This window comes from Henckelia pumila, chromosome 1, assembly GCF_033568475.1.
Source record: "Henckelia pumila isolate YLH828 chromosome 1, ASM3356847v2, whole genome shotgun sequence".
In the NCBI taxonomy this organism is placed as follows: domain Eukaryota; kingdom Viridiplantae; phylum Streptophyta; class Magnoliopsida; order Lamiales; family Gesneriaceae; genus Henckelia; species Henckelia pumila.
Genome location: NC_133120.1, coordinates 114,767,416 through 114,794,257, shown reverse-complemented (window position 1 = coordinate 114,794,257; position 26,842 = coordinate 114,767,416). Strand labels below are relative to the sequence as shown.

General features: G+C 42.9%; 2 protein-coding genes across 2 annotated transcripts; one reads left to right on the top strand and one right to left on the bottom strand.

The window, feature by feature from the left end:
* Nucleotides 1-5,318: 5,318 nt before the first annotated feature.
* Nucleotides 5,319-12,050, bottom strand: LOC140873161 (uncharacterized). The gene is made up of 2 exons (XM_073276167.1): nt 11,480-12,050; nt 5,319-5,365 (listed from the first exon to the last, which is right to left on the bottom strand). The coding sequence occupies exons 1-2, from the start codon at nt 12,048-12,050 to the stop codon at nt 5,319-5,321; spliced, it is 618 nt and encodes a 205-aa protein (XP_073132268.1).
* A 12,370-nt stretch (nt 12,051-24,420) lies between these two features.
* On the top strand, nt 24,421-26,575 carry LOC140889726 (sugar transport protein 10-like). The gene is made up of 2 exons (XM_073297450.1): nt 24,421-24,848; nt 24,948-26,575. Exons 1-2 carry the CDS (start codon nt 24,713-24,715, stop codon nt 26,372-26,374), a joined length of 1,563 nt encoding a protein of 520 aa, XP_073153551.1. The 5' UTR covers nt 24,421-24,712; the 3' UTR covers nt 26,375-26,575.
* The last annotated feature ends 267 nt before the right edge of the window (nt 26,576-26,842 follow it).

The window sequence follows — 26,842 nt, the reverse complement described above, 5'->3', positions numbered from 1 at the left end:
TGAGTCAGGACACAACCTAACCCCTGAAGAGAAGCATCAGTGTATACCATATACCCTCCAGATCCTGACGGTAATGCCAACACCGGCGCACAAGTCAACCGCCGTCGAAGCTCACAGAAATTCTCCTCACACTCGGAGGACCACTCGAAATCCACACCCTTGCGGGTAAGCTGCGTCAAAAGTCGAGCTAGCTGAGAGAAGTTCAGAATGAAACGACGATAATACCCTGCTAGACCCAGAAAACTACGGATCTCAGCAACCGTCGTCGGTCGCGACCAATTAAGAACAGCTTCAATCTTGTTTGGGTCAACAGAAATCCCCTCCCTGGATATGATATGGCCAAAAAAGACTACTCGATCCATCCAGAACTCACACTTGCTCAGCTTGGCGTATAACTGCTCATCTCGAAGAGTCTGCAGTACCAACCGCAAGTGAGAAACATGATCTTCCTTATTACGCGAATACACCAAGATGTCGTCAATGAAGACCACGAAAAACTTGTCCAAATACTCCCTGAAGACACGGTCATCAGATCCATGAATATAGCCGGCGCATTAGTCAAACCAAATGGCATAACTAGAAACTCGTAATGCCCATAGCGAGTACGGAATGCAGTCTTGGCTACGTCCTGATCACGGACTCTCAACTGATGATACCCAGATCTCAAGTAAATCTTGGAGTAAACTGAAGTGCCCTGCAGCTGATCAAACAAGTCATCAATACGAGGTAATGAATACTTGTTCTTCACAGTGACTCAATTCAGCTGCCGATAGTCAATGCACAGCCGCATCGACCCATCCTTCTTCTTCACGAAGAGAACAGGAGCTCCCCAAGGAGATACACTAGGACGAATGTACCTCTAGTCCAAAAGATCATGTAGCTAATTCTTCAACTCACGCATCTCTGACGGAGCCAGACAATACGGTGCTCGAGAAATAGGTGAAGTACCCGGCATCAACTCTATGCCAAACTCGACTTCCCTAACAGGAGGAAAACCCGGAATCTCATCAGGAAATACATCTGGAAATTCATCTACAACAGGAATACTCTCTATCCCAATACTCTCAGCGGACAAATCAACTGCATAGATAAGGTAGCCTTCCCCGCCAGACTCTAGAGCTCGACAGGCTCTCAAAGCTGATACCAAAGGCATTGGGGGTCGTGCTACCTCTCCATAGAAAAACCAGCTCTCACTCCCTTCCGGATGAAAGCGTACTAATCTCTGATAGCAGTCCACTGAAGCTCGATAGGTAGTCAGCATGTCTATCCCCAGAATGCAATCGAAGTCGTCCATCGCCAGGACCATGAGATTCGCAATCAAAATGTTACACTCGAACTCTAAAGGGCAACCTATCACTAGACGCTTAGCCAAAGCAGATTGGCCCGTCGGAGTAGAAACAGACATCACTACGTCTAGTGCAATGCATGGTAACTTATGCCTCTTAACAAAATGTGCAGAAATGAAGGAATGAGATGCACCAATGTCAATAAGTACAAGAGCAGGTATACCATAAAGCAGAAATGTACCTGCGATGACTTTCTCATTCTCCTCCACTGCCTGATCATGTCTCAGGGCAAACACCTGGCCAGAAGCTCGTGGCCTCAAATGAGAACTCCCAGCAGGCTGTCCCTGTGACCTCTGCTGAACGGTGGCTTGAGAACCAGATCCTGAACCAGAACCAGAACCACCTCCCCCAGATAGTGGGCAATCCCTCCGGATATGACCAGTCTTTCCACAACGGAAACAAGCTCCAGAAGCTCTACGACACTTGTCGGATGGATGGTTCTTCCCACAGTGATCACACTTGTCCTTCTTACCGAAACGGACAACACCAGCAGAGCTAGAGGAAGAAGAAGTAGATCCAGACTTCTTGAAAGATTGGGCACGGGGACCCAAAGAACTAGCAGGTCTTGACTGAGAGAAAGACCTGTTCTGCCGAATGCTGTCCTCCGCCTGGTGACAACGGCTCACCAAACCCTCGTAGGACATGTCGTCGCCAACCGCCACACGGTCATGGATCTCAGGGTTAAGGCCGTGAAGGAACAGATTATACTTCATCCCAGAGCTGTCAGCAATCTCGGGGCAATAGGATAGCAGATCAAAGAACTTCTGCTGATACTCATCAATAGACATGGCTCCCTATCGCAGACTCAGTAGCTCGCCCGCCTTTGACTGACGGAGTGCAGGAGGAAAATACAGCTTCTGAAAAGCTGTGCGGAACTCGGCTAAGGTGGCCACTCCTCTCACCGCAAAAAAAAGGTGCAGAAGTAAACGTCCACCACCTGCGCGCACGTCCATTCAGAAGATAACCCAAGGTCTCCATCTTCTGCTCCTCGGTGCATTGGAAAGTCTGAAAAGTCATCTCCATGCGGTCTAACCAGTTCTCCGCATCCTCCGGAGACTTACCCCCAACCAAGGGCTTAGGCCCTGTCTGCAAGAATCGACGTACACTGAAACGGTCCTTATCTCGATGACGATGGCGGCGTTCCCGACGAGGCTCCCGGTCGGCATCACCCCAACGCCCACCGATACTGCCATGAGAACTCTGGTCGTCATGATCTGCTATCTACAAAATTAACCTAACGGTTATCTTTATATAGAATCTAAATCCCAAGAATACTTTGCATGATCTGATACCATAAATGTAGTGACCCTTACCCGGATCACCTACTAAACAGAACTTAGGCATGCAATTAACTTAATAAACAGATATCAGAATAAACTGCGGAAACATCACTAAAATTACAATCCCAAGTCAAGGAATCTGTAAATATACAAAATAGATTATACAACCAAATCGAAAGCTGTATCAACCCAAAACAACAAAAATAAACCTAGACGAAGCTCCAACTGGCCAACCACTGCCTAGCCCCTCTTGGAACCACCCGCCTCGTCCAATCGCAAACCTGCCCCATGGAATAGGGTGTCCAGAAACACAGAGTACGAGACGTGAGCATAAAATGCTCAGTACGAGAGTATGAGTATACATGCATGCAAAGTGAACTCCCTATAAACTCGAGGTCAAGGATCAGATAACAGAGACAGACCGGGCCCTGGTATGTAGCACGTTGTGCCGTCGCTTCAGGAGGTGGCTCCCATACCATAATACCAGTGGATATGCCGGACCCAAATCGATGGAAGTCCAACCACTAACAGGATAGGGAAAAACCCTACTAACAGACATCTCGAAGGAGATAGCTCAGTATGCAAATGAATGCAGCATAAATCAATGACATATAAACCATGCAGTCACATAATACATGCATACTCAGTCAGGATATCTCGAACAGTACTTCCGTACCTCAAATCAGTGCAAGCTCTACCAACTCTAGGTTCACGCCTATAGTCTGCTCTACACTGCCAAATGATATTACTATCATTATAGTGCTCTAAAAGCCTTAACTAAGCAATTGCATACTCCTAAATATTTATAGGAAGCAAAAGCTATACCTTCGTCCGTCGTTAGCCCTTTGATGTCGATGCCTCCAGAACTTGGGCACAACTCCGCTACTACTATCGAACGCCTCGACGACTCCCGGGTCAAGCCTAGGAAGGCTAGAACAACTCGAATACGACTAGAGTAGAGAGCAAATCCAGAATTGGCAATTGAAAATGAATTCTCGGCCTTCTAATTATAGACAACGATCGAAGCCTCCGATCCTCGATCGGAACGTTCGAACCTCGATCAGAACGTCCGATCCTGCCATCGGAGCTTCCGAAGATCCTGATCTTCCACGTGTCAAAATATCACTTGTTGACTTCGGATAGGGGTGATCGGAGCTTCCGATCCTGATCGGAGCTTCCGATCCAACCACACTCATCGGAGCTTCCGATCCGTTCGATACCCAATTTATTTAATTATCATTAATCCTTTAATTACTCAATTAGGGTACGGGCTACTACATTCTCCCCCACTTAAGATATTTCGTCCTCTAAATCAGATCTTAAGTACTGAATGTAATTTAGAAATCAGAAACATTCTTTATTCAAATCAAATGTTTACAGAGTTTGCAACTGAATACAACTCAAGAATGAAATCAAAACAACTCAAGATGTTCTGTACGCATCCTGTCCTCAAGTTCCCAAGTAGCTTTCTCAGTGCCTCGGCGCTGCCACTGAACTAAAACTAGAGGAATGAATTTATTCCGCAAAACCTTATCCTTATAATCCAGGATACGAATAGGTTTCTCAACATAAGTCAAATCCTTGCTCACCTGAACCTCAGACCGCTGCAGAATATGAGACTCATCCGCCACATACCGTCGCAACAGAGATACGTGGAACACGTCGTAAATACTGGAAAGATGCGGTGGCAAAGCTAGTCGATATGCCAAATCGCCAATGCTCTCCAAGATCTCAAACGGACCGATAAATCTGGGAGACAACTTGACTTTAAGGCTAAATCTGAGAATCTTGCGGAAAGGTGACACTCTCAGAAACACTTTCTCCCCGACATCGAACTGCAAAGGCCTACGCTTGATATTAGCATAGCTGGCCTGACAACCTGTGCAGTCTTAATCCGTTTCTTGATCTGATCAACAATGTCTACCGCCTGCTTGATGAACTCCGGTCCCTCAGCCTATCTCTCCCCCACTTCTTCCCAGAAGAGTGGAGTACGACAACGTCGCCCGTACAACGCCTCAAAAGGTGTTATCCCAATGCTAGTATGATAGCTGTTGTTGTACGCGAACTCGATCAATGGCAAATGATCTTGCCAGGCTGAACCAAAATCCATGACGCACGCTCTAAGCATATCCTCCAAAGTACAGATAGTGCGCTCTGACTTACCATCAGTCTCCGGATGATAGGCAGTACTCAAACTGAGCGTAGTACCCATCGCACGCAGAACACTCCCCCAAAATCTAGAAGTAAACCTGGGGTCTCTGAAACGACCCTAACTACTCGCTACTAGACTATAATTAAAATAAAGGAAAATTACGGATTTTTAAAAAATTTTGCCATGACTTATTTGTAAAACAAATAAGCCATCAAGACTCAAACAGCAATTTAAATAAGGAAAGAAAATTGACTTCAAAACTTAAGTGCGTTAAACATAAACATGCAATCCTAGTAACCACCTCCCGGTTACAGCATAAAGTAAACTAAAGCATTTAAAATTAATTCCAACGATAATCATAAACTTGCAAAAGCGGAAAACGTACTTCAAAACATAAGCTGTAGCACAGGGAATGCACATCCTGGCTATAAATACTACAAGATCTCAAATAATACTTCATTATTACAAATTCGATAACTGTGCGGAAAAACATAAACTAAAAGGAAGCAACGGTCACTGGGCCTTGCACTACCGATGGCCTCATCCCAGTAGATCACGCCCCTCCGTCTCCTCCACAAAATCCTCACCTGCAAACATTCAAGCATAGTGAGTCTAAAGACTCAACAAGCATAACTAGGATAATAACAAGGGTTTAAAATACGTGATGCAAAAACTCAACTTAAACTGTAATATGCATGAAACTAGAAAGATATAGAAATCATGCATTAATGAACTCACACTATGATAAACTTTAACTTTCATAACATTCAACTTAGACTCATGCATAACTGAAAGACTGACATCAATGCAAAACGAGTCAACTAAAATTGTGAAACTTTAACTTTTAAACTTTTCTTTACTTTTTCCTCTTAGAAATCCGATCCCTGATTTGTGACCCTCTGTTTCGATCATGATCATGGCTGCAGTGCACTATGCCGGCAAGACGACGAGATTTCTCCCGACGAACTTAACCCCTCTATGGCAAGGAGACCGAGATGCCTCCCGATCCCACATTGCCCCTCTGTGGCAAGGGTAAACAAGATGTCTCTTGCTCCTTGCCTAACCTCTATAACCTCTTGGTGAGTAGACCGAGGCATCCCCCGGCCTAGCAACACCCCTCTTGTCACAACCAGATCACTTCATTCAAAAATATTTGCTTTCTTTTCCCTTTTCATTTATAAAGACTCAACTCATACATTAAATGGCATGCAAACAAGTAAACTTCCTTTTTCTTTATTAAACTCAAGAACACGTCAAATGCACACGAATAAGAAATCTTTAAGATATGAGACTCGACTCGAAAATGTGAGTTTAAGGTGGATGAGTGGCTGCCCCTAAGTCCAAATAAGACAACTTACCCAACAAAAATCCTCAAACTTGACTTAACTCGAGCAAGTAAACCGAAAAGCCCTTAACTTTGTCATGCCTTATCCAAAAACCCGTCCCGCTTGAACCGACACTCAACAAACACTCCAAATCATCCCAAGGAATAGGTGGTATCATCAAAAGATCAAAAGAGCAAATTTACAAAACACAAAAATCGGACAGCCCCTATTCAAAGGAAAAAAATCTGCACTTGCACCCAATTTTGAAAAATCCATAACTCACTCAATTCTTATCCGAATCGAGCCCATTTTATATCGACGCGACCACAACGTCATGAAATTTACCATGGAATAGCCTAACCCTGCCCAGACCTCAGCCACGACCCTGCCCTGCCCCGTGAACAGTGCTGCCCTGCACACTCACACACCTCCAATTCCAACAATTCAAACACTTAGCCCACTTTCCTCAACTTATCTCCACACCAAACACCCAAACACCTCAAATAACCTCTCTTAGGAATTTTCCCAAACACTTGGGCTACACTCACTCCACACTTTCACAACACATATCAAGAACATCAAGAATTAACCATCAAAACTCCAAAATGTTGAACAATCAATCAAGACCAATGCAAGACCATTAAATACTTCAACATCAATTAAATTTCAGCCCCTACACATGCAAAATTTCGAAACTAGGTCCATATACAATCTGAAATTTCGAATTTTGGCAAGGACACTCAATTAATTCCATGTCAATGCACATATACTCAACATTAATCCACATAAACTCAACTCCCTAACATATTTAGAAAAAATCAGCCCCTAAACATGAAAAATTCGAAACCCTAACCTTCTAACAACATGCATTCTCGAAAATATTGCAAGAAATCATAAAGGTGGGGGTAGATATTGCTTGAATGTGAGCCCAAAGGAGTAGCTACACTTGCCTTTCAACCTTTTACCCAATAATTTCGAAAATAAGGGGAGATGGAGGGAAGAACTCTAGGTCAAACTCCAAGCTAAGCTCCTTGTGGAGCTCCTCCGGCAGTGGGGACGGCGGTGGATGGCGGCAGGCGGCGGCGGACGGGTGGCTGGCGGCGGCGAGCGGTCTTCCTCAAGGGAGAGGGGAGGAGGCGGCTAGGGCTAGGGTTTGGGAGTTAGGGTTGTGTCTTGATTTTTTTTTAATTGAAATGTTTTAATGATAGTGTAAATTAAAAGTGTAGTGTATTGTGTGTAGTGTTTTAAAATTTCACTTGTACTAGCAAAAGTACTACTTGTACTATTAAAACTTTATACCTCAAACTTTTTGCTATTTTCAAACTTCTAAATTTAAAATTTCAACTCACAACATTTTGATTGAAATTCCACTAACCCGGATTTAATAAAATCATATTTTATGAAAAATTTAGGAAATAACCCAAGAAAATGATAAAATTGCTTTTTGACCCCTAAAAATTCAAAATTTGCATTTTTGGCCAAAACCCCCCCCTTTTACCTCTAACTTAAAATCTTAAAATTAAAAATCTTGAAAATAAACACCGAAGCCCACCGTCGTCGCCTGTCTGGATAAAAATTACTAACTAAACAGTTCAAGGCATTTAATTCAAATAAGTCAAGCAAGGCTAACTTTAACTGAAACTTAAACAATTAACTTCAAGAAATTTAAAATATAAATACTGAAAATAATTTTAGGCATGATTTTCAAATTTTAGAAGTTCTTGGTGCTACAATTCCTCCCTCCCTAATAAGAAATTTCGTCCTCGAAATTAAAACTTACCAAAAAGCTTCGGATATCGAACTTTGATATCTGCTTCTGCTTCCCAAGTGGCCTCTTCAACCGAATGGTTCTGCCATCTCACCTTGATCATTGGAATCGACTTGTTACGGAGTCTTCTCTCCTGTCTATCCAAAATCCGGATGGGCTTCTCCTCATAGGTCAAGTGAGGAGATAGCTGAAGCGGTTCCGAACTAAGCACATAGGATGGGTTCGAGATGTACTTCCTCAACATCGACACATGGAAGACATTATGGATCTTATCAAGGTTAGGCGGCAAGGCCACTCTATAAGCCAGTACCCCTACCCTATCCAAAATTTCGAAGGGCCCTATGAACCTCGGTGCCAACTTCCCTTTCTTTCCAAACCTCATCACACCCTTCATGGGTGCAATACGGATAAAAACATGATCACCCACCGAGAACTCCAAGTCTCTCCTCCGGTGATCAGCATAGCTCTTCTGCCTACTCTGGGCAGTCCTCATCCTATCACGGATCTTAGCCACTACCTCGGTGGTCAACTGAACAATCTCCGGACCAAAGTCTGATCTCTCACCTATCTCATCCCACATCACTGGAGATCTACACTTCCTCCCATATAGTGCCTCGTAGGAAGCCATGCCAATAGTGGACTGAAAACTGTTATTATACGCGAATTCCACTAGTGGTAGTCTCGACTCCCAACTACCTTGAAAATCAATAGCACATGCCCTCAAAAGATCCTCCAAAATCTGAATCACCCTCTCTGACTGACCATCAGTCTGCGGGTGAAAGGTGGTGCTAAAAAGTAGCTTCGTACCCATAGCAGAATGAAGACTCTTCCAAAAAGACGAAGTAAACCGTGGATCTCTATCAGACACTATGGAGACTGGAATACCATGTAGTCTGACTATCTCCCGGATATACAACTCCGCGAACTGAGTCATCGTGAAATTCATCTTCACCGGTAAAAAGTGAGCCGACTTAGTGAGACGGTCTACAATCACCCAAATGGCATTCGAACCTCTCAATGTCTTCGGCAATCCCACGACAAAATCCATGGAGATATTCTCCCACTTCCACTCCGGAATAGGGAGAGGCTTAAGCAAACCGGCGGGTCTCTGATGCTCCGCCTTAACCTGCTGGCATGTCAGGCATTCTGACACGAATCGGGCAATGTCACTTTTCATGCCTGTCCACCAATAAAGCTGCTGAAGATCCCGATACATCTTCGTACTACCAGGGTGGATTGAGTACGGCGATGTATGTGCCTCTGCCATGATAGTAACTCGCAGAGAATCACCTGCGGGAACCCAAAATCTACCTCTGTACCTCACAATCCCATCTACCACAGCATACAAACCGCTGCCTTTCTCCTCATCTCTCTGCCTCCACTTCCTGATCTGCTCATCAACTGACTGCGCTGCATGGATACGATCAAAAAGTGTAGTCTGCACACTAAGGGAAGACAAACGGGGAGCTCTACCACTCGCATAAAACTCAAGACCATACCTCTGAATCTCAACCTGCAACGGTCTAGACACTGACAAGGAGGTAATCACTGCAGTCTTCCTGCTCAAAGCATCTGCAACCACATTAGCTTTACCAGGGTGGTAGCTAATATTGCAGTCATAGTCCTTCACCAACTCTAACCACCTACGCTGCCTCATATTCAACTCCTTCTGGGTGAAGAAGTACTTGAGGCTTTTGTGGTCTGTGAAGATCTGACTCTTCTCTCCGTAAAGATAGTGTCTCCAAATCTTAAGAGCAAACACTACCGCTGCCAACTCTAAGTCATGAGTAGGGTAGTTCTTCTCGTGCTCCTTCAATTGCCTAGAAGCATAGGCAATAACTCTGTCTCGCTGCATCAGAACTGCTCCCAATCCCAACTTGGAAGCATCAGTATACACCACAAAATCACCTTGCCCGGATGGCATGGTCAACACTGGCGCTGTCGTAAGAGCTTCCTTCAAAGTATCAAAGCTCCTTTGACACTCGGCACTCCAAACAAACTTGGCGTTCTTCTTAGTCAACGCTGTCATAGGCACAGCAATGGAGGAAAAACCCTTGATAAATTTTCGGTAATAACCGGCTAATCCAAGAAAACTGCGAATCTCAGACGCGCTCCTCGGTATAGACCACTCCTTCACTGCTTGAACCTTTGAAGGGTCTACTTCCACACCGCTCTTAGAAATAATATGACCCAAGAAAGCAACTTTCTCCAACCAGAATTCACACTTATCAAACTTGGCCAACAACTTGTGCTCTCGAAGCACCTCAAGAACGGTCCTCAAATGTTGTTCATGCTCCACTCTATCCTTCGAATAAATGAGGATGTCATCGATGAAAACAATGACAAAGCGGTCCAAGTAAGGCTGAAACACGCGGTTCATAAGATCCATGAAAACCGCGGGCGCATTAGTCATCCCAAACGGCATCACAAGGAACTCGTAATGACCGTAACGAGTCCTAAAAGCTGTCTTCGCCACATCTGACTCCTTCACCTTCAACTGGTGATAACCTGAACGAAGATCAATCTTCGAAAAGATGGATGCACCTTGCAATTGATCGAAGAGGTCCTCGATCCTAGGTAATGGGTACTTGTTCTTCACCGTCACTCCGTTCAAACCTCGGTAGTCTATGCACAATCTTAGACTACCGTCCTTCTTCTTAACGAAGAGAACTGGTGCGCCCCATGGGGAGAAACTAGGGCGTATGAATCCCTTGTCAAGCAACTCTTGAATCTGCTCTTTTAACTCCTTCATTTCGGTAGGAGCCAATCTGTACGGTGCCTTGGAGATAGGCACAGTACCGGGAATCAAATCTATAGAGAACTCCACTTCTCTATCGGGCGGAATTCCCACAACATCGCTAGGGAACACATCCTCAAACTCCCTGACGATAGCCACATCAGAAATAACTGGTCGCTCTGGCAGCTCTGTTAAAGATAAACTGGCTAGAAATGACTCGCACCCACTAAGTACAAGCCTCTGAGCTTGCAAAGTAGAAATGACTCGAGTCTTCCTCAAGTTCTTAGCAGCCTCAAACCAAAACGGTTCCTCGCCCTCAGGCCTGACTAGTACTGACCTCTTCTGAAAATCTATCATCACCGCATTCTTCGTCATCCAATCCATCCCAAGAATCAGGTCAAACTCTGGCAAAGGTAGCACTATGAGGTCTGCTACCACTGACTGACCCTGCAAAAGCAATACAAGGTCTCTCACCAAGCTCCTGGTGGATAGCTCTTCCCCTGAGGGGATAGTAACTGAGAATCCAACCTCCAATTCCTCGCTCTGAATGCCCCTCTCAAGGGCAAAAGACTCCGATATAAAGGAATGGGTAGCCCCTGAGTCTAATAAGGCCCTCGTGGCTACGCCTGCCACAACAATCCTACCTGCATAGCAGTAGTTACAACGACGAAAGGTTGAAGTTAAAACCACGAGTTCTACTTAGGCTCATTCTAATTCAACAATTCCCAAACAAGATACTATTCATGCTAAACAGTCAAAGGTCCTAAGGCATGCAACAAGTTACTAGAGTAAAACCTCAAACAAGCAAAGATTTAGAGTCACATGCATCAACAAATCTTTAACTGCTCTAACCCAAAAGTTAAGATATTACCTGTGAGAAGAGTAGTGTCTGGGTCGGCCTGCTCGGCCTCCATCACGAACACTCTGCCCTGCACGGGCCTCCTCAGCTCTGGACAATGGGTAGACATATGTCCTGGCTTCTTGCACTTGAAGCAAACTCCAGCATCCTTCAAACACTTCCCAAAATGCGGACGATGGCAAAACTGACAAATAGGCTTCTCCCCAGCCTTGGGAGGAACCTGTCTCTGGGCCTGACGCCCCTGCGGTGCCTGCTGTCCCTGCTGTCTCGGGGGCCCATGATACGGCTTCTTGCCGTGCTGCTGCTGCTGAGAGTGGCCCTGATGAGGGAAGGGCCTCTTGCCATGCGCCTCCGCGCTAATATCTCTCAGCGTCTGCTCGGACCTCAAGGCACGCCTCAGTGCTGAAGCATAATCAGATGGCTCAGCCATCAGCACATCCCTACGGATGGTAGGTCGAAGCCCTACAAGAAAGTGCTCCAGCTTCTCTTTCTCATCATCTCCAATCAACGGCACGAAATGGCAGCCTCTCTCAAACTTCACCACGAACTGGGCTACCGACAGATCACCCTGCCTCAAGCTCATAAACTCCGTCTTCAAACGGGCTCTCACATCAGCAGTAAAGTACTTCTCAAAGAACAACTTCTTGAACTCAGCCCATGGTAGAGTAGCTGGGTTCACAATCTTCTCCATACCCTCCCACCAGAGGGCGGCATCATCCTGGAGGAGAAACACAGCACATCTCACTCTATCTGGATCTCCCATCTGCATATAGCGAAAGATCACCTCAAGGGAGCGGATCCAACCCTCCGCTATCAACGGATCAGTGGTGCCAGCGAAGTCCTTCGGATTCATCTTCCGAAACTGCTCACAAGTAGTCTCCGATCTAGCAACAGGAGCATCCACATGACGCTCGAGGATACGGGCCAATCCTGCTAGCACCTGCCCTCCTATATCCACCTGCGGCGCCGGTGGAGGCGGTGGAGGCGTAACTGCGCGCGGATCATGACGACGAGCCATCTAAACGCATTGAGAAAATCCAACATTCAAATTTCATGCCTTAGAAAATATTTTTACTTCAAATTTAAACTTCTCAATAACTCAAGAAACTAATACATCAAAACTTAAACAGATAGAGACATTAAACTTAAATCTTACAGACTTTGAGGCGAGATCCCCTGAGTTTCAGCAACCGGCAGTAGGCTCAGCCCAAACCAAGACCGTGCTCTGATACCAACTGAAACGACCCTAACTACTCGCTACTAGACTATAATTAAAATAAAGGAAAATTACGGATTTTTAAAAAATTTTGCCATGACTTATTTGTAAAACAAATAAGCCATCAAGACTCAAACAACAATTTAAATAAGGAAAGAAAATTGACTTCAAAACTTAAGTGCGTTAAACATAAACATGCAATCCTAGTAACCACCTCCCGGTTACAGCATAAAGTAAACTAAAGCATTTAAAATTAATTACAACGATAATCATAAACTTGCAAAAGCGGAAAACGTACTTCAAAACATAAGCTGTAGCACAGGGAATGCACATCCTGGCTATAAATACTACAAGATCTCAAATAATACTTCATTATTACAAATTCGATAACTGTGCGGAAAAACATAAACTAAAAGGAAGCAACGGTCACTGGGCCTTGCACTACCGATGGCCTCATCCCAGTAGATCACGCCCCTCCGTCTCCTCCACAAAATCCTCACCTGCAAACATTCAAGCATAGTGAGCCTAAAGACTCAACAAGCATAACTAGGATAATAACAAGGGTTTAAAATACGTGATGCAAAAACTCAACTTAAACTGTAATATGCATGAAACTAGAAAGATATAGAAATCATGCATTAATGAACTCACACTATGATAAACTTTAACTTTCATAACATTCAACTTAGACTCATGCATAACTGAAAGACTGACATCAATGCAAAACGAGTCAACTAAAATTGTGAAACTTTAACTTTTAAACTTTTCTTTACTTTTTCCTCTTAGAAATCCGATCCCTGATTTGTGACCCTCTGTTTCGATCATGATCATGGCTGCAGTGCACTATGCCGGCAAGACGACGAGATTTCTCCCGACGAACTTAACCCCTCTATGGCAAGGAGACCGAGATGCCTCCCGATCCCACATTGCCCCTCTGTGGCAAGGGTAAACAAGATGTCTCTTGCTCCTTGCCTAACCTCTATAACCTCTTGGTGAGTAGACCGAGGCATCCCCCGGCCTAGCAACACCCCTCTTGTCACAACCAGATCACTTCATTCAAAAATATTTGCTTTCTTTTCCCTTTTCATTTATAAAGACTCAACTCATACATTAAATGGCATGCAAACAAGTAAACTTCCTTTTTCTTTATTAAACTCAAGAACACGTCAAATGCACACGAATAAGCAATCTTTAAGACATGAGACTCGACTCGAAAATGTGAGTTTAAGGTGGATGAGTGGCTGCCCCTAAGTCCAAAGAAGACAACTTACCCAACAAAAATCCTCAAACTTGACTTAACTCGAGCAAGTAAACCGAAAAGCCCTTAACTTTGTCATGCCTTATCCAAAACCCGTCCCGCTTGAACCGACACTCAACAAACACTCCAAATCATCCCAAGGAATAGGTGGTATCATCAAAAGATCAAAAGAGCAAATTTACAAAACACAAAAATCGGACAGCCCCTATTCAAAGGAAAAAAATCTGCACTTGCACCCAATTTTGAAAAATCCATAACTCACTCAATTCTTATCCGAATCAAGCCCATTTTATATCGACGCGACCACAACGTCATGAACTTTACCATGGAATAGCCTAACCCTGCCCAGACCTCAGCCACGACCCTGCCCTGCCCCGTGAACAGTGCTGCCCTGCACACTCACACACCTCCAATTCCAACAATTCAAACACTTAGCCCACTTTCCTCAACTTATCTCCACACCAAACACCCAAACACCTCAAATAACCTCTCTTAGGACTTTTCCCAAACACTTGGGCTACACTCACTCCACACTTTCACAACACATATCAAGAACATCAAGAATTAACCATCAAAACTCCAAAATGTTGAACAATCAATCAAGACCAATGCAAGATCATTAAATACTTCAACATCAATTAAATTTCAGCCCCTACACATGCAAAATTTCGAAATTAGGTCCATATACAATCTGAAATTTCGAATTTTGGCAAGGACACTCAATTAATTCCATGTCAATGCACATATACTCAACATTAATCCACATAAACTCAACTCCCTAACATATTTAGAAAAAATCAGCCCCTAAACATGAAAAATTCGAAACCCTAACCTTCTAACAACATGCATTCTCGAAAATATTGCAAGAAATCATAAGGGTGGGGGTAGATATTGCTTGAATGTGAGCCCAAAGGAGTAGCTACACTTGCCTTTCAACCTTTTACCCAATAATTTCGAAAATAAGGGGAGATGGAGGGAAGAACTCTAGGTCAAACTCCAAGCTAAGCTCCTTGTGGAGCTCCTCCGGCAGTGGGGACGGCGGTGGACGGCGGCAGGCGGCGGCGGACGGGTGGCTGGCGGCGGCGAGCGGTCTTCCTCAAGGGAGAGGGGAGGAGGCGGCTAGGGCTAGGGTTTGGGAGTTAGGGTTGTGTCTTGATTTTTTTTTAATTGAAATGTTTTAATGATAGTGGAAATTAAAAGTGTAGTGTATTGTGTGTAGTGTTTTAAAATTTCACTTGTACTAGCAAAAGTACTACTTGTACTATTAAAACTTTATACCTCAAACTTTTTGCTATTTTCAAACTTCTAAATTTAAAATTTCAACTCACAACATTTTGATTGAAATTCCACTAACCCGGATTTAATAAAATCATATTTTATGAAAAATTTAGGAAATAACCCAAGAAAATGATAAAATTGCTTTTTGACCCCTAAAAATTCAAAATTTGCATTTTTGGCCAAACCCCCCCCCCCCCCCCCCTTTTTTACCTCTAACTTAAAATCTTAAAATTAAAAATCTTGAAAATAAACCACCGAAGCCCACCGTCGTCGCCTGCCTGGATAAAAATTACTAACTAAACAGTTCAAGGCATTTAATTCAAATAAGTCAAGCAAGGCTAACTTTAACTGAAACTTAAACAATTAACTTCAAGAAATTTAAAATATAAATACTGAAAATAATTTTAGGCATGATTTTCAAATTTTAGAAGTTCTTGGTGCTACAGTCTCGATCGCTGACAATGCTCACAGGCACTCCATGAAGTCGAACGATCTCCTGAATGTACAACCGAGCCATACGATCCACATTGTACTCCCGGCTATAGGCAATGAAATGCACTGACTTGGTGAGTCGGTCTACCACAACCCAGATAGCATCACAGTTCCTCGGGGATATCGGCAAATGGGTCACAAAGTCCATTGTGATAAACTCCCATTTCCATTCAGGAATAGGCAGACTGTGAAGCAATCCTCCAGGTCGTCGGTGCTCTGCCTTGACCTATTGACACACCAAACATCTCGAAACAAACTGATAAACACTGCGTTTCATTCCCTTCCACCAAAAAAGAGTACGTAGATCCTTGTACATCTTGTTGCTCCCAGGATGAATACTCAACTTAGTACGATGCGCCTGAGACAAAATCTCTTCTCGCAACTCTTCATCCTGCGGAATCACAAGCCTACCAGACAAACACAGAAAGCCATCTGACTGATAATGAAATCCAGACGAGCTACCCTCGTTAGCTAGACGAGCTAAATGTTGGGTCTTTGAATCAGACATCTGAGCATCTCGAATCCGCGAATACAAAGCTGGCTCAGATAATATCGCAAACATCTGGATACTCTGCATACCTTTCTTATGCTTGAAGTTATATTCTGAAGTACAACAGTCACTGATCGCACTAGACATCGAACAAGTCTGAAGTGCGGACAGTCGCACTTTGTGACTCAATGCATCAGCAGTGAGATTAGTAGCTCCCGGATGGTACTTAATCTCGCAATTATAGTCCTTAAACAAGTCCATCCAACGTCTCTGCCTCATGTTAAACTCTGCCTGAGTGAACAAATACTTGAGACTCTTATGGTCGGTGAAGATCTCAAATTTCTCGCCATACAGATAATGACGCCAGATCTTCAAAACGAACACAATGGCTGCTAACTCCAAATCATGGACTGGGTAGTTGTCCTCGTGAAGCTTCAGCTGTCTAGAAGCGTATGCGATCAGATGCCCATTCTGAGTCAGGACACAACCTAACCCCTGAAGAGAAAAATCAGTGTATACCATATACCCTCCAGATCCTGACGGTAATGCCAACACCGGCGCAGAAGTCAACCGCCGTCGAAGCTCACAGAAATTCTCCTAACACTCGAAGGACCACTCGAAATCCACACCCTTGCGGGTAAGCTGCGTCAAAGGTCGAGCTAGCTGAGAGAAGTTCAGAATGAAATGATGATAATACCCTGATAGACCCAGAAAACTACGGATCTCAGCAACCGTCGTCGGTCGCGACCAATTAAGAACAGCTTCAATCTTGTTTGGGTCAACAGAATCCCCTCCCTAGATATGATATGGCCAAGAAAGACCACTCGATCCATCCAAAACTCACACTTTCTCAGCTTGACGTACAACTGCTCATCTCGAAGAGTCTGCAGTACCAACTGCAAGTGAGAAACATGCTCTTCCATATTACGCGAATACACCAAGATGTCGTCAATGAAGACCACGACAAACTTTTCCAAATACTCCCTGAAGACACGGTTCATCAGATCCATGAATATAGCCGGCACATTAGTCAAATCAAATGGCATCACTAGAAACTTGTAATGCCCATAGCGAGTACGGAATGCAGTCTTGGCTACGTCCTGATCACGGACTCTCAACTGATGATACCCAGATCTCAAGTCAATCTTGGAGTAAACTGAAGTGCCCTGCAGCTGATCAAACAATTCATCAATACGAGGCAACGGATACTTGTTCTTCACAGTGACTCAATTCAGCTGCCGATAGTCAATGCACAGCCGCATCGACCCATCCTTCTTCTTCACAAAGAGAACAGGAGCTCCCCAAGGAGATATACTAGGATGAATGTACCCCTTGTCCAAAAGATCCTGTAGCTGATTCTTAAACTCACGCATCTCTGATGGAGCCAGACGATACGGTGCTCGAGAAATAGGTGAAGTACCCGACATCAACTCTATGCCAAACTTGACTTCTCTAACAGGAGGAAAACCCAGAATCTCATCAGGAAATACATCTGGAAATTCATTTACAACAGGAATACTCTCTATCCCAATACTCTCAGCGGACAAATCAACTGCATAGATAAGGTAGCCTTCCCCGCCAGACTCTAGAGCTCGACAGGCTCTCAAAGCTGATACCAAAGGCATCGGGGGTCGTGCTCCCTCTCCATAGAAAAACCAGCTCTCACTCCCTTCTGGATGAAAGCGTACTAATCTTTGATAGCAGTCCACTGAAGCTCGATAGGTAGTCAGCATGTCTATCCCCAAAATGCAATCGAAGTCGTCCATCGCCAGGACCATGAGATTCGCAATCAAAATGTTACCCTTGAACTCTAAAGGGTAACCTATCACTAGACACTTAGCCAAATCAGATTGGCCCGTCGGAGCAGAAACAAACATCACTACGTCTAATGCAATGCATGGTAACTTATGCCTCTTAACAAAACATGCAGAAATGAAGGAATGAGATGCACCAGTGTCAATAAGTACAAGAGCAGGTATACCATAAAGCAAAAATATACCTGCGATGACTTTCTCATTCTCCTCCACTGTCTGATCATGTCTCAGGGCAAACACCTGGCCAGAAGCTCGTGGCCTCAAATGAGAACTCCCAACAGGCTGTCCCTGCGACCTCTGCTGAACGGTGGCCTGAGAACCAGATCCTGAACCAGAACCAGAACCGCCTCCCCCAGATAGTGGACAATTCCTCTGGATATGACCAGTCTCTCCACAATGGAAACAAGCTCCAGAAGCTCTACGGCACTTGTCGGATGGATGGTTCTTCCCACAGTGATCACACTTGTCCTTCTTACCGAAACGAACAACACCAGCAGAGCCAGAGGAAGAAAAATTAGATCCAGACTTCTTGAAAGATTGGGCACGGGGACCCAAAGAACTAGCAGGTCTCGACTGAGAGAAAGACCTGTTCCGCCGAATGTTGTCCTCCGCCTGGTGACAACGGCTCACCAAACCCTCGTAGGACATGTCGTCGCCAACCGCCACACGGTCATGGATCTCAGGGTTAAGGCCCTGAAGGAACAGATTATACTTCATCTCAGAGCTGTCAGCAATCCGGGGCAATAGGATAGCATATCAAAGAACTTTTGCTGATACTCATCAATAGACATGGCTCCCTGTCGCAGACTCAGTAGCTCACCCGCCTTCGACTGACGGAGTGCAGGAGGAAAATACAGCTTCTGAAAAGCTGTGCGGAACTCGGCTCAGGTGGCCACTCCTCTCACTGCAACAAAAGGTGCAGAAGTAAACCTCCACCACCTGCGCGCACGTCCATCCAGAAGATAACCCAGGGTCTCCATCTTCTGCTCCTCGGTGCATTGGAAAGTCTGAAAAGTCATCTCCATGCGGTATAACCAGTTCTCCGCATCCTCCGGAGACTCACCCCCAACCAAGGGCTTAGGCCCTGTCTGCAAGAATCGACGTACACTGAAACGGTCATCATCTCGATGACTGACCGGCTAAATCGGTTTGATAAAAATCTACTGGCAAGCGCACCAGGTCAAGTAATAGTAAAGTGGACTGAGAGTCCAAGTATCGATCCCACAGGGACTGTTGTCAATTCTCAAGATTTAATTATTTTAATTAATCTAGACAAAATAATAGAAAATATTTTGAATTAAATAAAATAAGAATATAAAATAAAAACTGCTTAAGAAATACGAATAAAAATAACTAAAGATAAAAATAATTAAAATAAAGACAACCAAGACACACGTAGGTACCGAACAAATCTTGTAACATGTAGTCGATTCAGGACTCAGATTTAATCTTAATTCACGGGAATTCTCCTAATTTGTTCAAAGGACTATTTTTAGAACAATCAAACATATTCAAATATTGATGAACTAATCTTACGTAATTCTAATCAAATTTGAAAGCATTAAATATTTGTGAAAATTCAGTTTACACCCAAACCGCACACTGAAAGCAAATTCTATTTCTAGCCGATTTTACAATATGTTAATTATCAGAGTGATCAAAATCAATACCTCCTCTGTCGACTTGGAATCGATTAACATGCAAGCAAACAGTTGATCAGACTATTCACAAGATAAATATAAATCTAACAATCAATAAAATAAAATCAACTCTGAAAAATCCCAAACAAACATCCAAGTTTTCTACATGAATTTGTTCGGCCCAATCACGCCGTCTTGGTTGAAAATAAACTACTCAATAATTAAAAACAATAATTCAAAAATAAAAATAAAAAGAAGAAAAGAAAGAAGAAATCTTCTCTCCCAAGCCTTGTAGCCGCCTCCTCTGTGTTGTGCGCGTTCTGGAACTTCGAAACCCTCAAAAATATTTTATATCTTATATCTATATGGTCCGTAACGCCTACCAGTTAATTTCCTTCACAAAATAGAACTTTTCGAAGCACATATGACCCCCAAACACGCGCGCGCGTGGCATAGGCCTCGCACGCGCGCAGCACATAAAAACAGAAGGCTAGACACGAAACTCGCGCGCGCGCGCAGTACAAAAATTCTGCACCGAGCGACGATTTTCAAAAATTCATATCTTGAGATCTAGCCGTCGGATTGAGCTGAAATTTGGACAGCAGCTTCAAACATCTTGAAATATAATCTGAACGGTGAAGATCGGATTTGGAGCTCTCTAAAATTAAATTTGAGTTTTTGAACAAAACTGGTCCGGAATTCATTCTTCAAAAATATATTTTCCTACAAAATTAACTCAAGGAGTGAAATACACACACATGCACTAAAATACATAAAAACACATAAAAATAATATGAATGCACACAAAATAGACATAAAAATAACATGAAATAATGCATACAAAATGCACTTATCAATGACGATGGCGGCGTTCCCGACGAGGCTCCCGGTCGGCATCACCCTAACGCCCACCGATACTGCCATGAGAACTCTGGTCGTCACGATCTGCCATCTAAAAAATTAACCTAACGGTTATCTTTATGTAGAATCTAAATCCCAAGAATAATTTGCATGCTCTAATACCATAAATGTAGTGAACCTTACCCGGATCACCTACTAAACAAAACTTAGGCATGCAATTAACTTAATAAACAGATATCAGAATAAACTGCGGAAACATTACTAAAATTACAATCCCAAGTCAAGGAATCTGTAAATATCCAAAATAGATTATACAACTAAATCGAAAGCTGTATCAACCCAAAACAACAGAAATAAACCTAGACGAAGCTCCAACTGGCCAACCACTGCCTAGCCCCTCTTGGAACCACCCGCCTCGTCCAATCGCAAACCTGCCCCATGGAATAGGGTGTCCAGAAACACAGAGTACGAGACGTGAGCATAAAACGCTCAGTACGAGAGTATGAGTATACATGCATGCAAAGTGAACTCCCTATAAACTCGAGGTCAAGGATCAGATAACAGAGACAGACTGGGCCCTGGTATGTAGCACGTTGTGCCGTCGCTTCAGGAGGTGGCTCCCATACCATAATACCAGTGGATATGCCGGACCCAAATCGATGGAAGTCCAACCACTAACAGGATAGGAAAAAACCCTACTAATAGACATCTCGAAGGAGATATCTCAGTATGCAAATGAATGCAGCATAAATCAATGACATATAAACCATGCAGTCACATAATACATGCATACTCAGTCAGGATATCTCGAACAGTACTTCCGTACCTCAAATCAGTGCAAGCTCTACCAACTCTAGGTCCACGCCTATAGTCTGATCTACACTGCCAAATGATACTACTATCATTATAGTTCTCTAAAAGCCTTAACTAAGCTATTGCATACTCCTAAATATTTATAGGAAGCAAAAGCTATACCTTTGTCCGTCGTTAGCCCTTTGATGTCGATGCCTCCAGAACTTGGGCACAACTCCGCTACGACTATCGAACACCTCGACGACTCCCGGGTCAAGCCTAAAAAGGCTAGAACAACTCGAATACGACTAGAGTAGAGAGGAAATCCGGAATTGGCAATTGAAAATGAATTATCGGCATTCTATTTATAGACAACGATCGGAGCCTCCGATCCTCGATCGGAATGTCTGAACCTCGATCGTAACGTCCGATCCTGCCATCGAAGCTTCCGAAGATCCTGATCTGCCACGTGTCAAAATATCACTTGTTGACTTCGGATAGGGGTGATCGGAGCTTCCGATCCAACCACATGTCATGAATGACGTAATATCATCGGTGCCTCCGATCGCTCATCGGAGCTTCCGATCGTGCCTTCGGAGCTTCCGATCCGTCCGATATCCAATTTATTTAATTAGCATTAATCCTTTAATTACTCAATTAGGGTACGGGCTACTACAATATGAAAAGGGGTGAGTGAGTTATTATTGAACTCCTGAACTCGCCCTAAACATTGATCCTAACATCTTAACTTGCTTACCAAGGTTGTCGAACCCATTTACTAAGCTAACTCCCTACTAATATTGGGGTTGAGCTGAGCCCCAATCTCCCGAGCTGAGCTCCCGACCCGAGCTGGAAATTATGGTGGGGGAGCTTGGCCGAGCTCCGAGCTCCCGAGCTGATCTCCCGACCCGAGCTGAGAGTTATGGTGGGGGAGCTTGGCCGAGCTCCGAGCTCCCGAGCTGAGCTCCCGACCCGAGCTGGGAAATATGGTGGGGGGAGCTTGGCCGAGCTCCGAGCTCCCGAGCTAAGCTCCCGACCCGGTTCTGGTTGATTAGGGATGTTCCTTTTATATTAGGGTCATCGATGAGCTGAAGTGGTTTCCTCCTCCGGGTATCAAGTATTTTAATTATGAATTAGAATCGGTTGCGGTGATAAAACTTCATTCTTGTATTTCTCTGTGTATGAAACTTTCTTCTTTTTTTTTAAGAAAAAAAACCCACACGTTATTTAATTTATATTTTAGCAAGTCCAAAAATAATAGTAGTAAACTAAAAATCCTCTTGATTTATGAATGGTATAATTTTTAAGCTCACGTATATATGGAATAGATTCAAATGAATTAACGGATAGAAAACGTAGCTACTCAAGTCTTTTCTACGGGATATAGATACACCACCCTAAAGAAAACTCGAGACTCTTGAAATCCACCAAAGAAATAAAGAGTTGAGAAGAACCTCAATTTATTATAACTTCGGTAATATTTTTTCAGTCCCCCTTTTTTTTTCCAAAAATACAAAAAATATAGCTAAAACAAAGTCTATTACGTTAACCTTCAAACTACTTATAATTATTATAATAATGATTTATTATTTCCAAGACTTGAGAATTAGCTTAGGGGAGAGAGAAATTTGATGGCTTTGATTTCTCTTGGTTCAAGAATTGTGACTGATGACACTCCAGTGTCATAAGATTTATAACCTAAAATTTTCAAAAGTGTGTAATTTAATGGAGCAAACATTGTCAACATCCCTTGAAAAATTAAAAAAACGCCAAAAGTTCACCTAAAAGGTCCAAGTTGGTAGAGTAAGTCAGCGTATGACCTGATATTAGAAATTCGATTCTCACTATCAGCATCTTGGACAACATGTCGCACAAGACTTGCTTAATATGATTTCACCTAAAAGGAATGTCCAAGTTAGTAGAGCAAGTCAGCGTATGACCAGATATCAGGAATTCGATTATCACTATCAGCATCTTGGACAGTATGTCGCACAAGACTTGCTTAATATGATTTACTTGACTAATATAGTTTGTAGGTTGTTGCGTTAATTCAAGAATTTACCCAATGCACACCTAAAAGTAGCGGTTGCAGGATCTCACTTCACAAAAATAAAAAAAATAAACGCGAAAAATCACATTGTCTATATAAAAGTAGTTATATATTTTTTTTAAAAAAATCTCAAAAAGTATTTATATCTAAAAATCTAAAACCACTTTTTTTTTTGTTTTTTTTTTCAAAACCAGACGTAAAACACCTTATAAAAATTGTGTAGATTAGGTAAAGTACGTTTTGTTTAAGACATGATAATTTAGTTGTATGTTTTCTTTATAAAAAAATTAAAGATATATATATATATATATATATATATATATATATATATATATATATATAATAATAATAATAATAATGTGTGTTAGCATCTTAATATTTTAAAGCTTTTTTAAGATTTAAATTTAAAATTTTGACAGACTTCATATTATAATTTTATGGGAAAACTAAAAATTTGGTCCGGTATATTTGTCACTTTGCGATTTTGGTCCTCTAAGTTTTCATATTTTAGTTTTAGTCTTGCATGTTCCGATTTTTGACAATTTCGATTCTTTTTATTCGAAAATTCTTATGTGGCACTGCACACGTCAACTCCAAATCAGCATTAAATTGGTGTCACGTCAGGGCCACGTCGGAAAAAGGACTAAAATTGCCAAAAAAAAAAATAAATAACAGACTAAAACTGAAATCTAAAAATATAAAAGATTGAAATCGCAAAATAACAAATACAGGACAAAAAAAACAATTTTCCCTAATTTTATTAAAACATCCAATTTTTCTTTATTTTATTACATCCAAATATGAAATTGCAGTACGATCCCTCCTGGAATTTGCCGAGGAGGTCGCAGAATTATTAGACAACAAGATAATGAACTGAAACAGAAACAGGAGCCACTCGAAAGCTATAAATATGGATGATTTATGCTTATTCAAACAAACGGCCCTTTATTCACGCCCGGCCATGCATTTATCCCATTCTCACTCCCTCTTCGCTCACTATATATAAATCACCTTCAACTTCGTTACTACTCACTCATTCTTAGGTTCGAAAATAGGAACTTTTGTAAATCAAAAAAATAAAAAAAAAATAGAAGAATAAAAGAGATTCAGAGGTCTCTCTCTCTGCTAGAAGAATAATACATATATATATATATATCTAAAAAAATTTGCATGTTAGGAGGAAAATGTACGTAAAAACATTGTTTAATTGTTTCGAGAGCCTCTCTATCTGGTAAAATTCTCTTCTTTTTTTTTAGTTTTGGTTTCATAAGCTATATATTCCGCGTTTTTTGTATCGAATAAAGGTGTACGTGTGAAAAAAACACAAAAGAAATTATATTAGTGAGTGAAAGATATGGCAGTGGGAGGTATTGAAATCGGGTCCGGAAACGGGGCGAATTATGAAGCCCGTGTCACGCCTTTCGTGGTCATCGCCTGCTTGGTCGCAGCCAGCGGTGGCCTGATTTTCGGTTACGACATTGGTATCTCAGGTTCGTCTCGTCTCGCTTCACAGATATTTGTTTTAAGAAATAAAATAAAATTGTAGAAATCATAGTTTTCTTTTTTTTTTTTTACATGGAAACCCGCAGGAGGAGTTACATCGATGGACGAGTTCTTGCAAAAGTTCTTCCCCAAAGTGTACGCAAAGCATCACTCTCCAGGCCGGATCTACAATCAGTACTGTACTTTCGAGAATCACTTGCTCACCTTATTCACTTCATCTCTCTACTTAGCAGCACTCATCGCCTCCTTCTTCGCCTCCGCCACGACCCGAGCATTCGGCCGGAAGATCTCGATGACCATCGGAGGTCTAGTCTTCCTCATCGGCGCCATACTCAACGGTGCGGCCGTGAACGTGGAGATGCTCATCATCGGCCGTATATTGCTAGGCGTGGGCATCGGTTACGGGAACCAGTCCGTCCCTGTTTACCTTTCGGAGATGGCTCCACCCAAACTAAGAGGAGCCCTCAACATGGGCTTCCAGATGGCCACCACCATCGGCATTTTCGCGGCCAATCTTGTTAACTACGGGACCGCGAAGATGAAGCACGAAGGATGGCGGGTTTCCCTTGCTCTGGCCGCTGTCCCTGCTGTGATCATGACCATTGGTGCTCTCTGCTTGCCCGATACTCCTAATTCGCTCATCGAAAGAGGCAAGAAAGAGGCGGCGCGAGAGATGTTGCAGAAGATCCGTGGCACGGCCAATGTAGACCTGGAGTACAGCGATCTTTTGGAAGCCAGTGAATCATCCAAGCGTGTGGAGAGGCCATGGAAGCAAATAACAGAGAGGAAATACAGGCCACAGTTGATAATCACTTGCTTGATCCCCTTCTTCCAGCAGATCACAGGCATCAACGTGATCATGTTCTACGCCCCTGTTCTTTTCAAGACACTGGGATTCGGAAACGAAGCCTCGCTCATGTCCGCAGTCGTGACGGGCCTTGTGAACGTGTTCGCGACGCTGGTGTCGATCTTCACGGTCGACAAGTTCGGGAGAAGGATTCTGTTCTTGGAAGGTGGAATACAGATGATCATCTGTCAAATAGCAGTGGGATCGGTGATCGGGTCGGTTTTCGGGGTTTCGGGAGAAGGGTCCTTCAGCAAAGGGATGGGGAACCTCACATTGGGGTTGATATGTGTTTATGTGGCTGGTTTCGCCTGGTCTTGGGGTCCGTTGGGTTGGCTCGTTCCCAGTGAAATCTTCCCGCTAGAAATCCGGTCGGCGGGGCAATCAGTGAACGTGTCTATCAACATGTTCTTCACATTTATCATCGGCCAGCTTTTCTTGACAATGCTGTGCCACATGAAGTTCGGTCTCTTCTACTTCTTTGGTGCTTGGGTGGTGGTGATGACGGTTTTCGTGTACTTTTTCGTGCCGGAGACTAAGAACGTGCCCATCGAAGAAATGAACAGAGTTTGGAAGGCTCACTGGTTCTGGGGGAAATACATCCCAGATGATGCAGTGGGTCTCGACCACCACCTTCCTAGCACTAGCTACAATAATCAGAACGTATAGAATAACAATTTGGTGATCGATCATAGTATATATATAACTTAGTAAATAAGCAACAAATATATCTTGTATTTATTTGTTCATGTCAGATCATCATGATGCATCGATCTTTTGTAGGTTGAGAAAGTTTTGATTTTCGCTTCATTTTCAGATGTTGTACGTATGTGGACGACTCACTTGTTTTGTCTTTAGGAAATAAATCATTCGAATGCAGTTTCCCATACAGTGTTTTGATCAGTTATTTTATTATAAGATTACACTTACTTTTGGAATTACAAAACTATCTAAACTATACTTTAATTTTAACCGAAAGATTTCTTCATTTAGTAGTTTTGTAGTTTTAAGATCCGTATGTAATAGCTTTTACATTCATGCACGACAATAAGACGAATATAAACTTGTAGAAATCTATAAGCAGCTTCATGATCTGCAAAAATTAAATGAACTGTTTGGATGTGGACCTCATATGTA

Excerpts from the sequence above, each read along its gene's own strand:
- LOC140873161 (XM_073276167.1), bottom strand. The coding sequence starts at position 12,050 with ATGAGCTTGAGGCAGGGTGATCTGTCGGTAGCCCAGTTCGTGGTGAAG. Across the intron at positions 5,366-11,479 it reads AGACACTACTCTTCTCACAG|GTGAGGATTTTGTGGAGGAG; the intron begins GTAATATCTTAA and ends GAATGTTTGCAG.
- LOC140889726 (XM_073297450.1), top strand. The coding sequence starts at position 24,713 with ATGGCAGTGGGAGGTATTGAAATCGGGTCCGGAAACGGGGCGAATTAT. Across the intron at positions 24,849-24,947 it reads TTACGACATTGGTATCTCAG|GAGGAGTTACATCGATGGAC; the intron begins GTTCGTCTCGTC and ends GGAAACCCGCAG.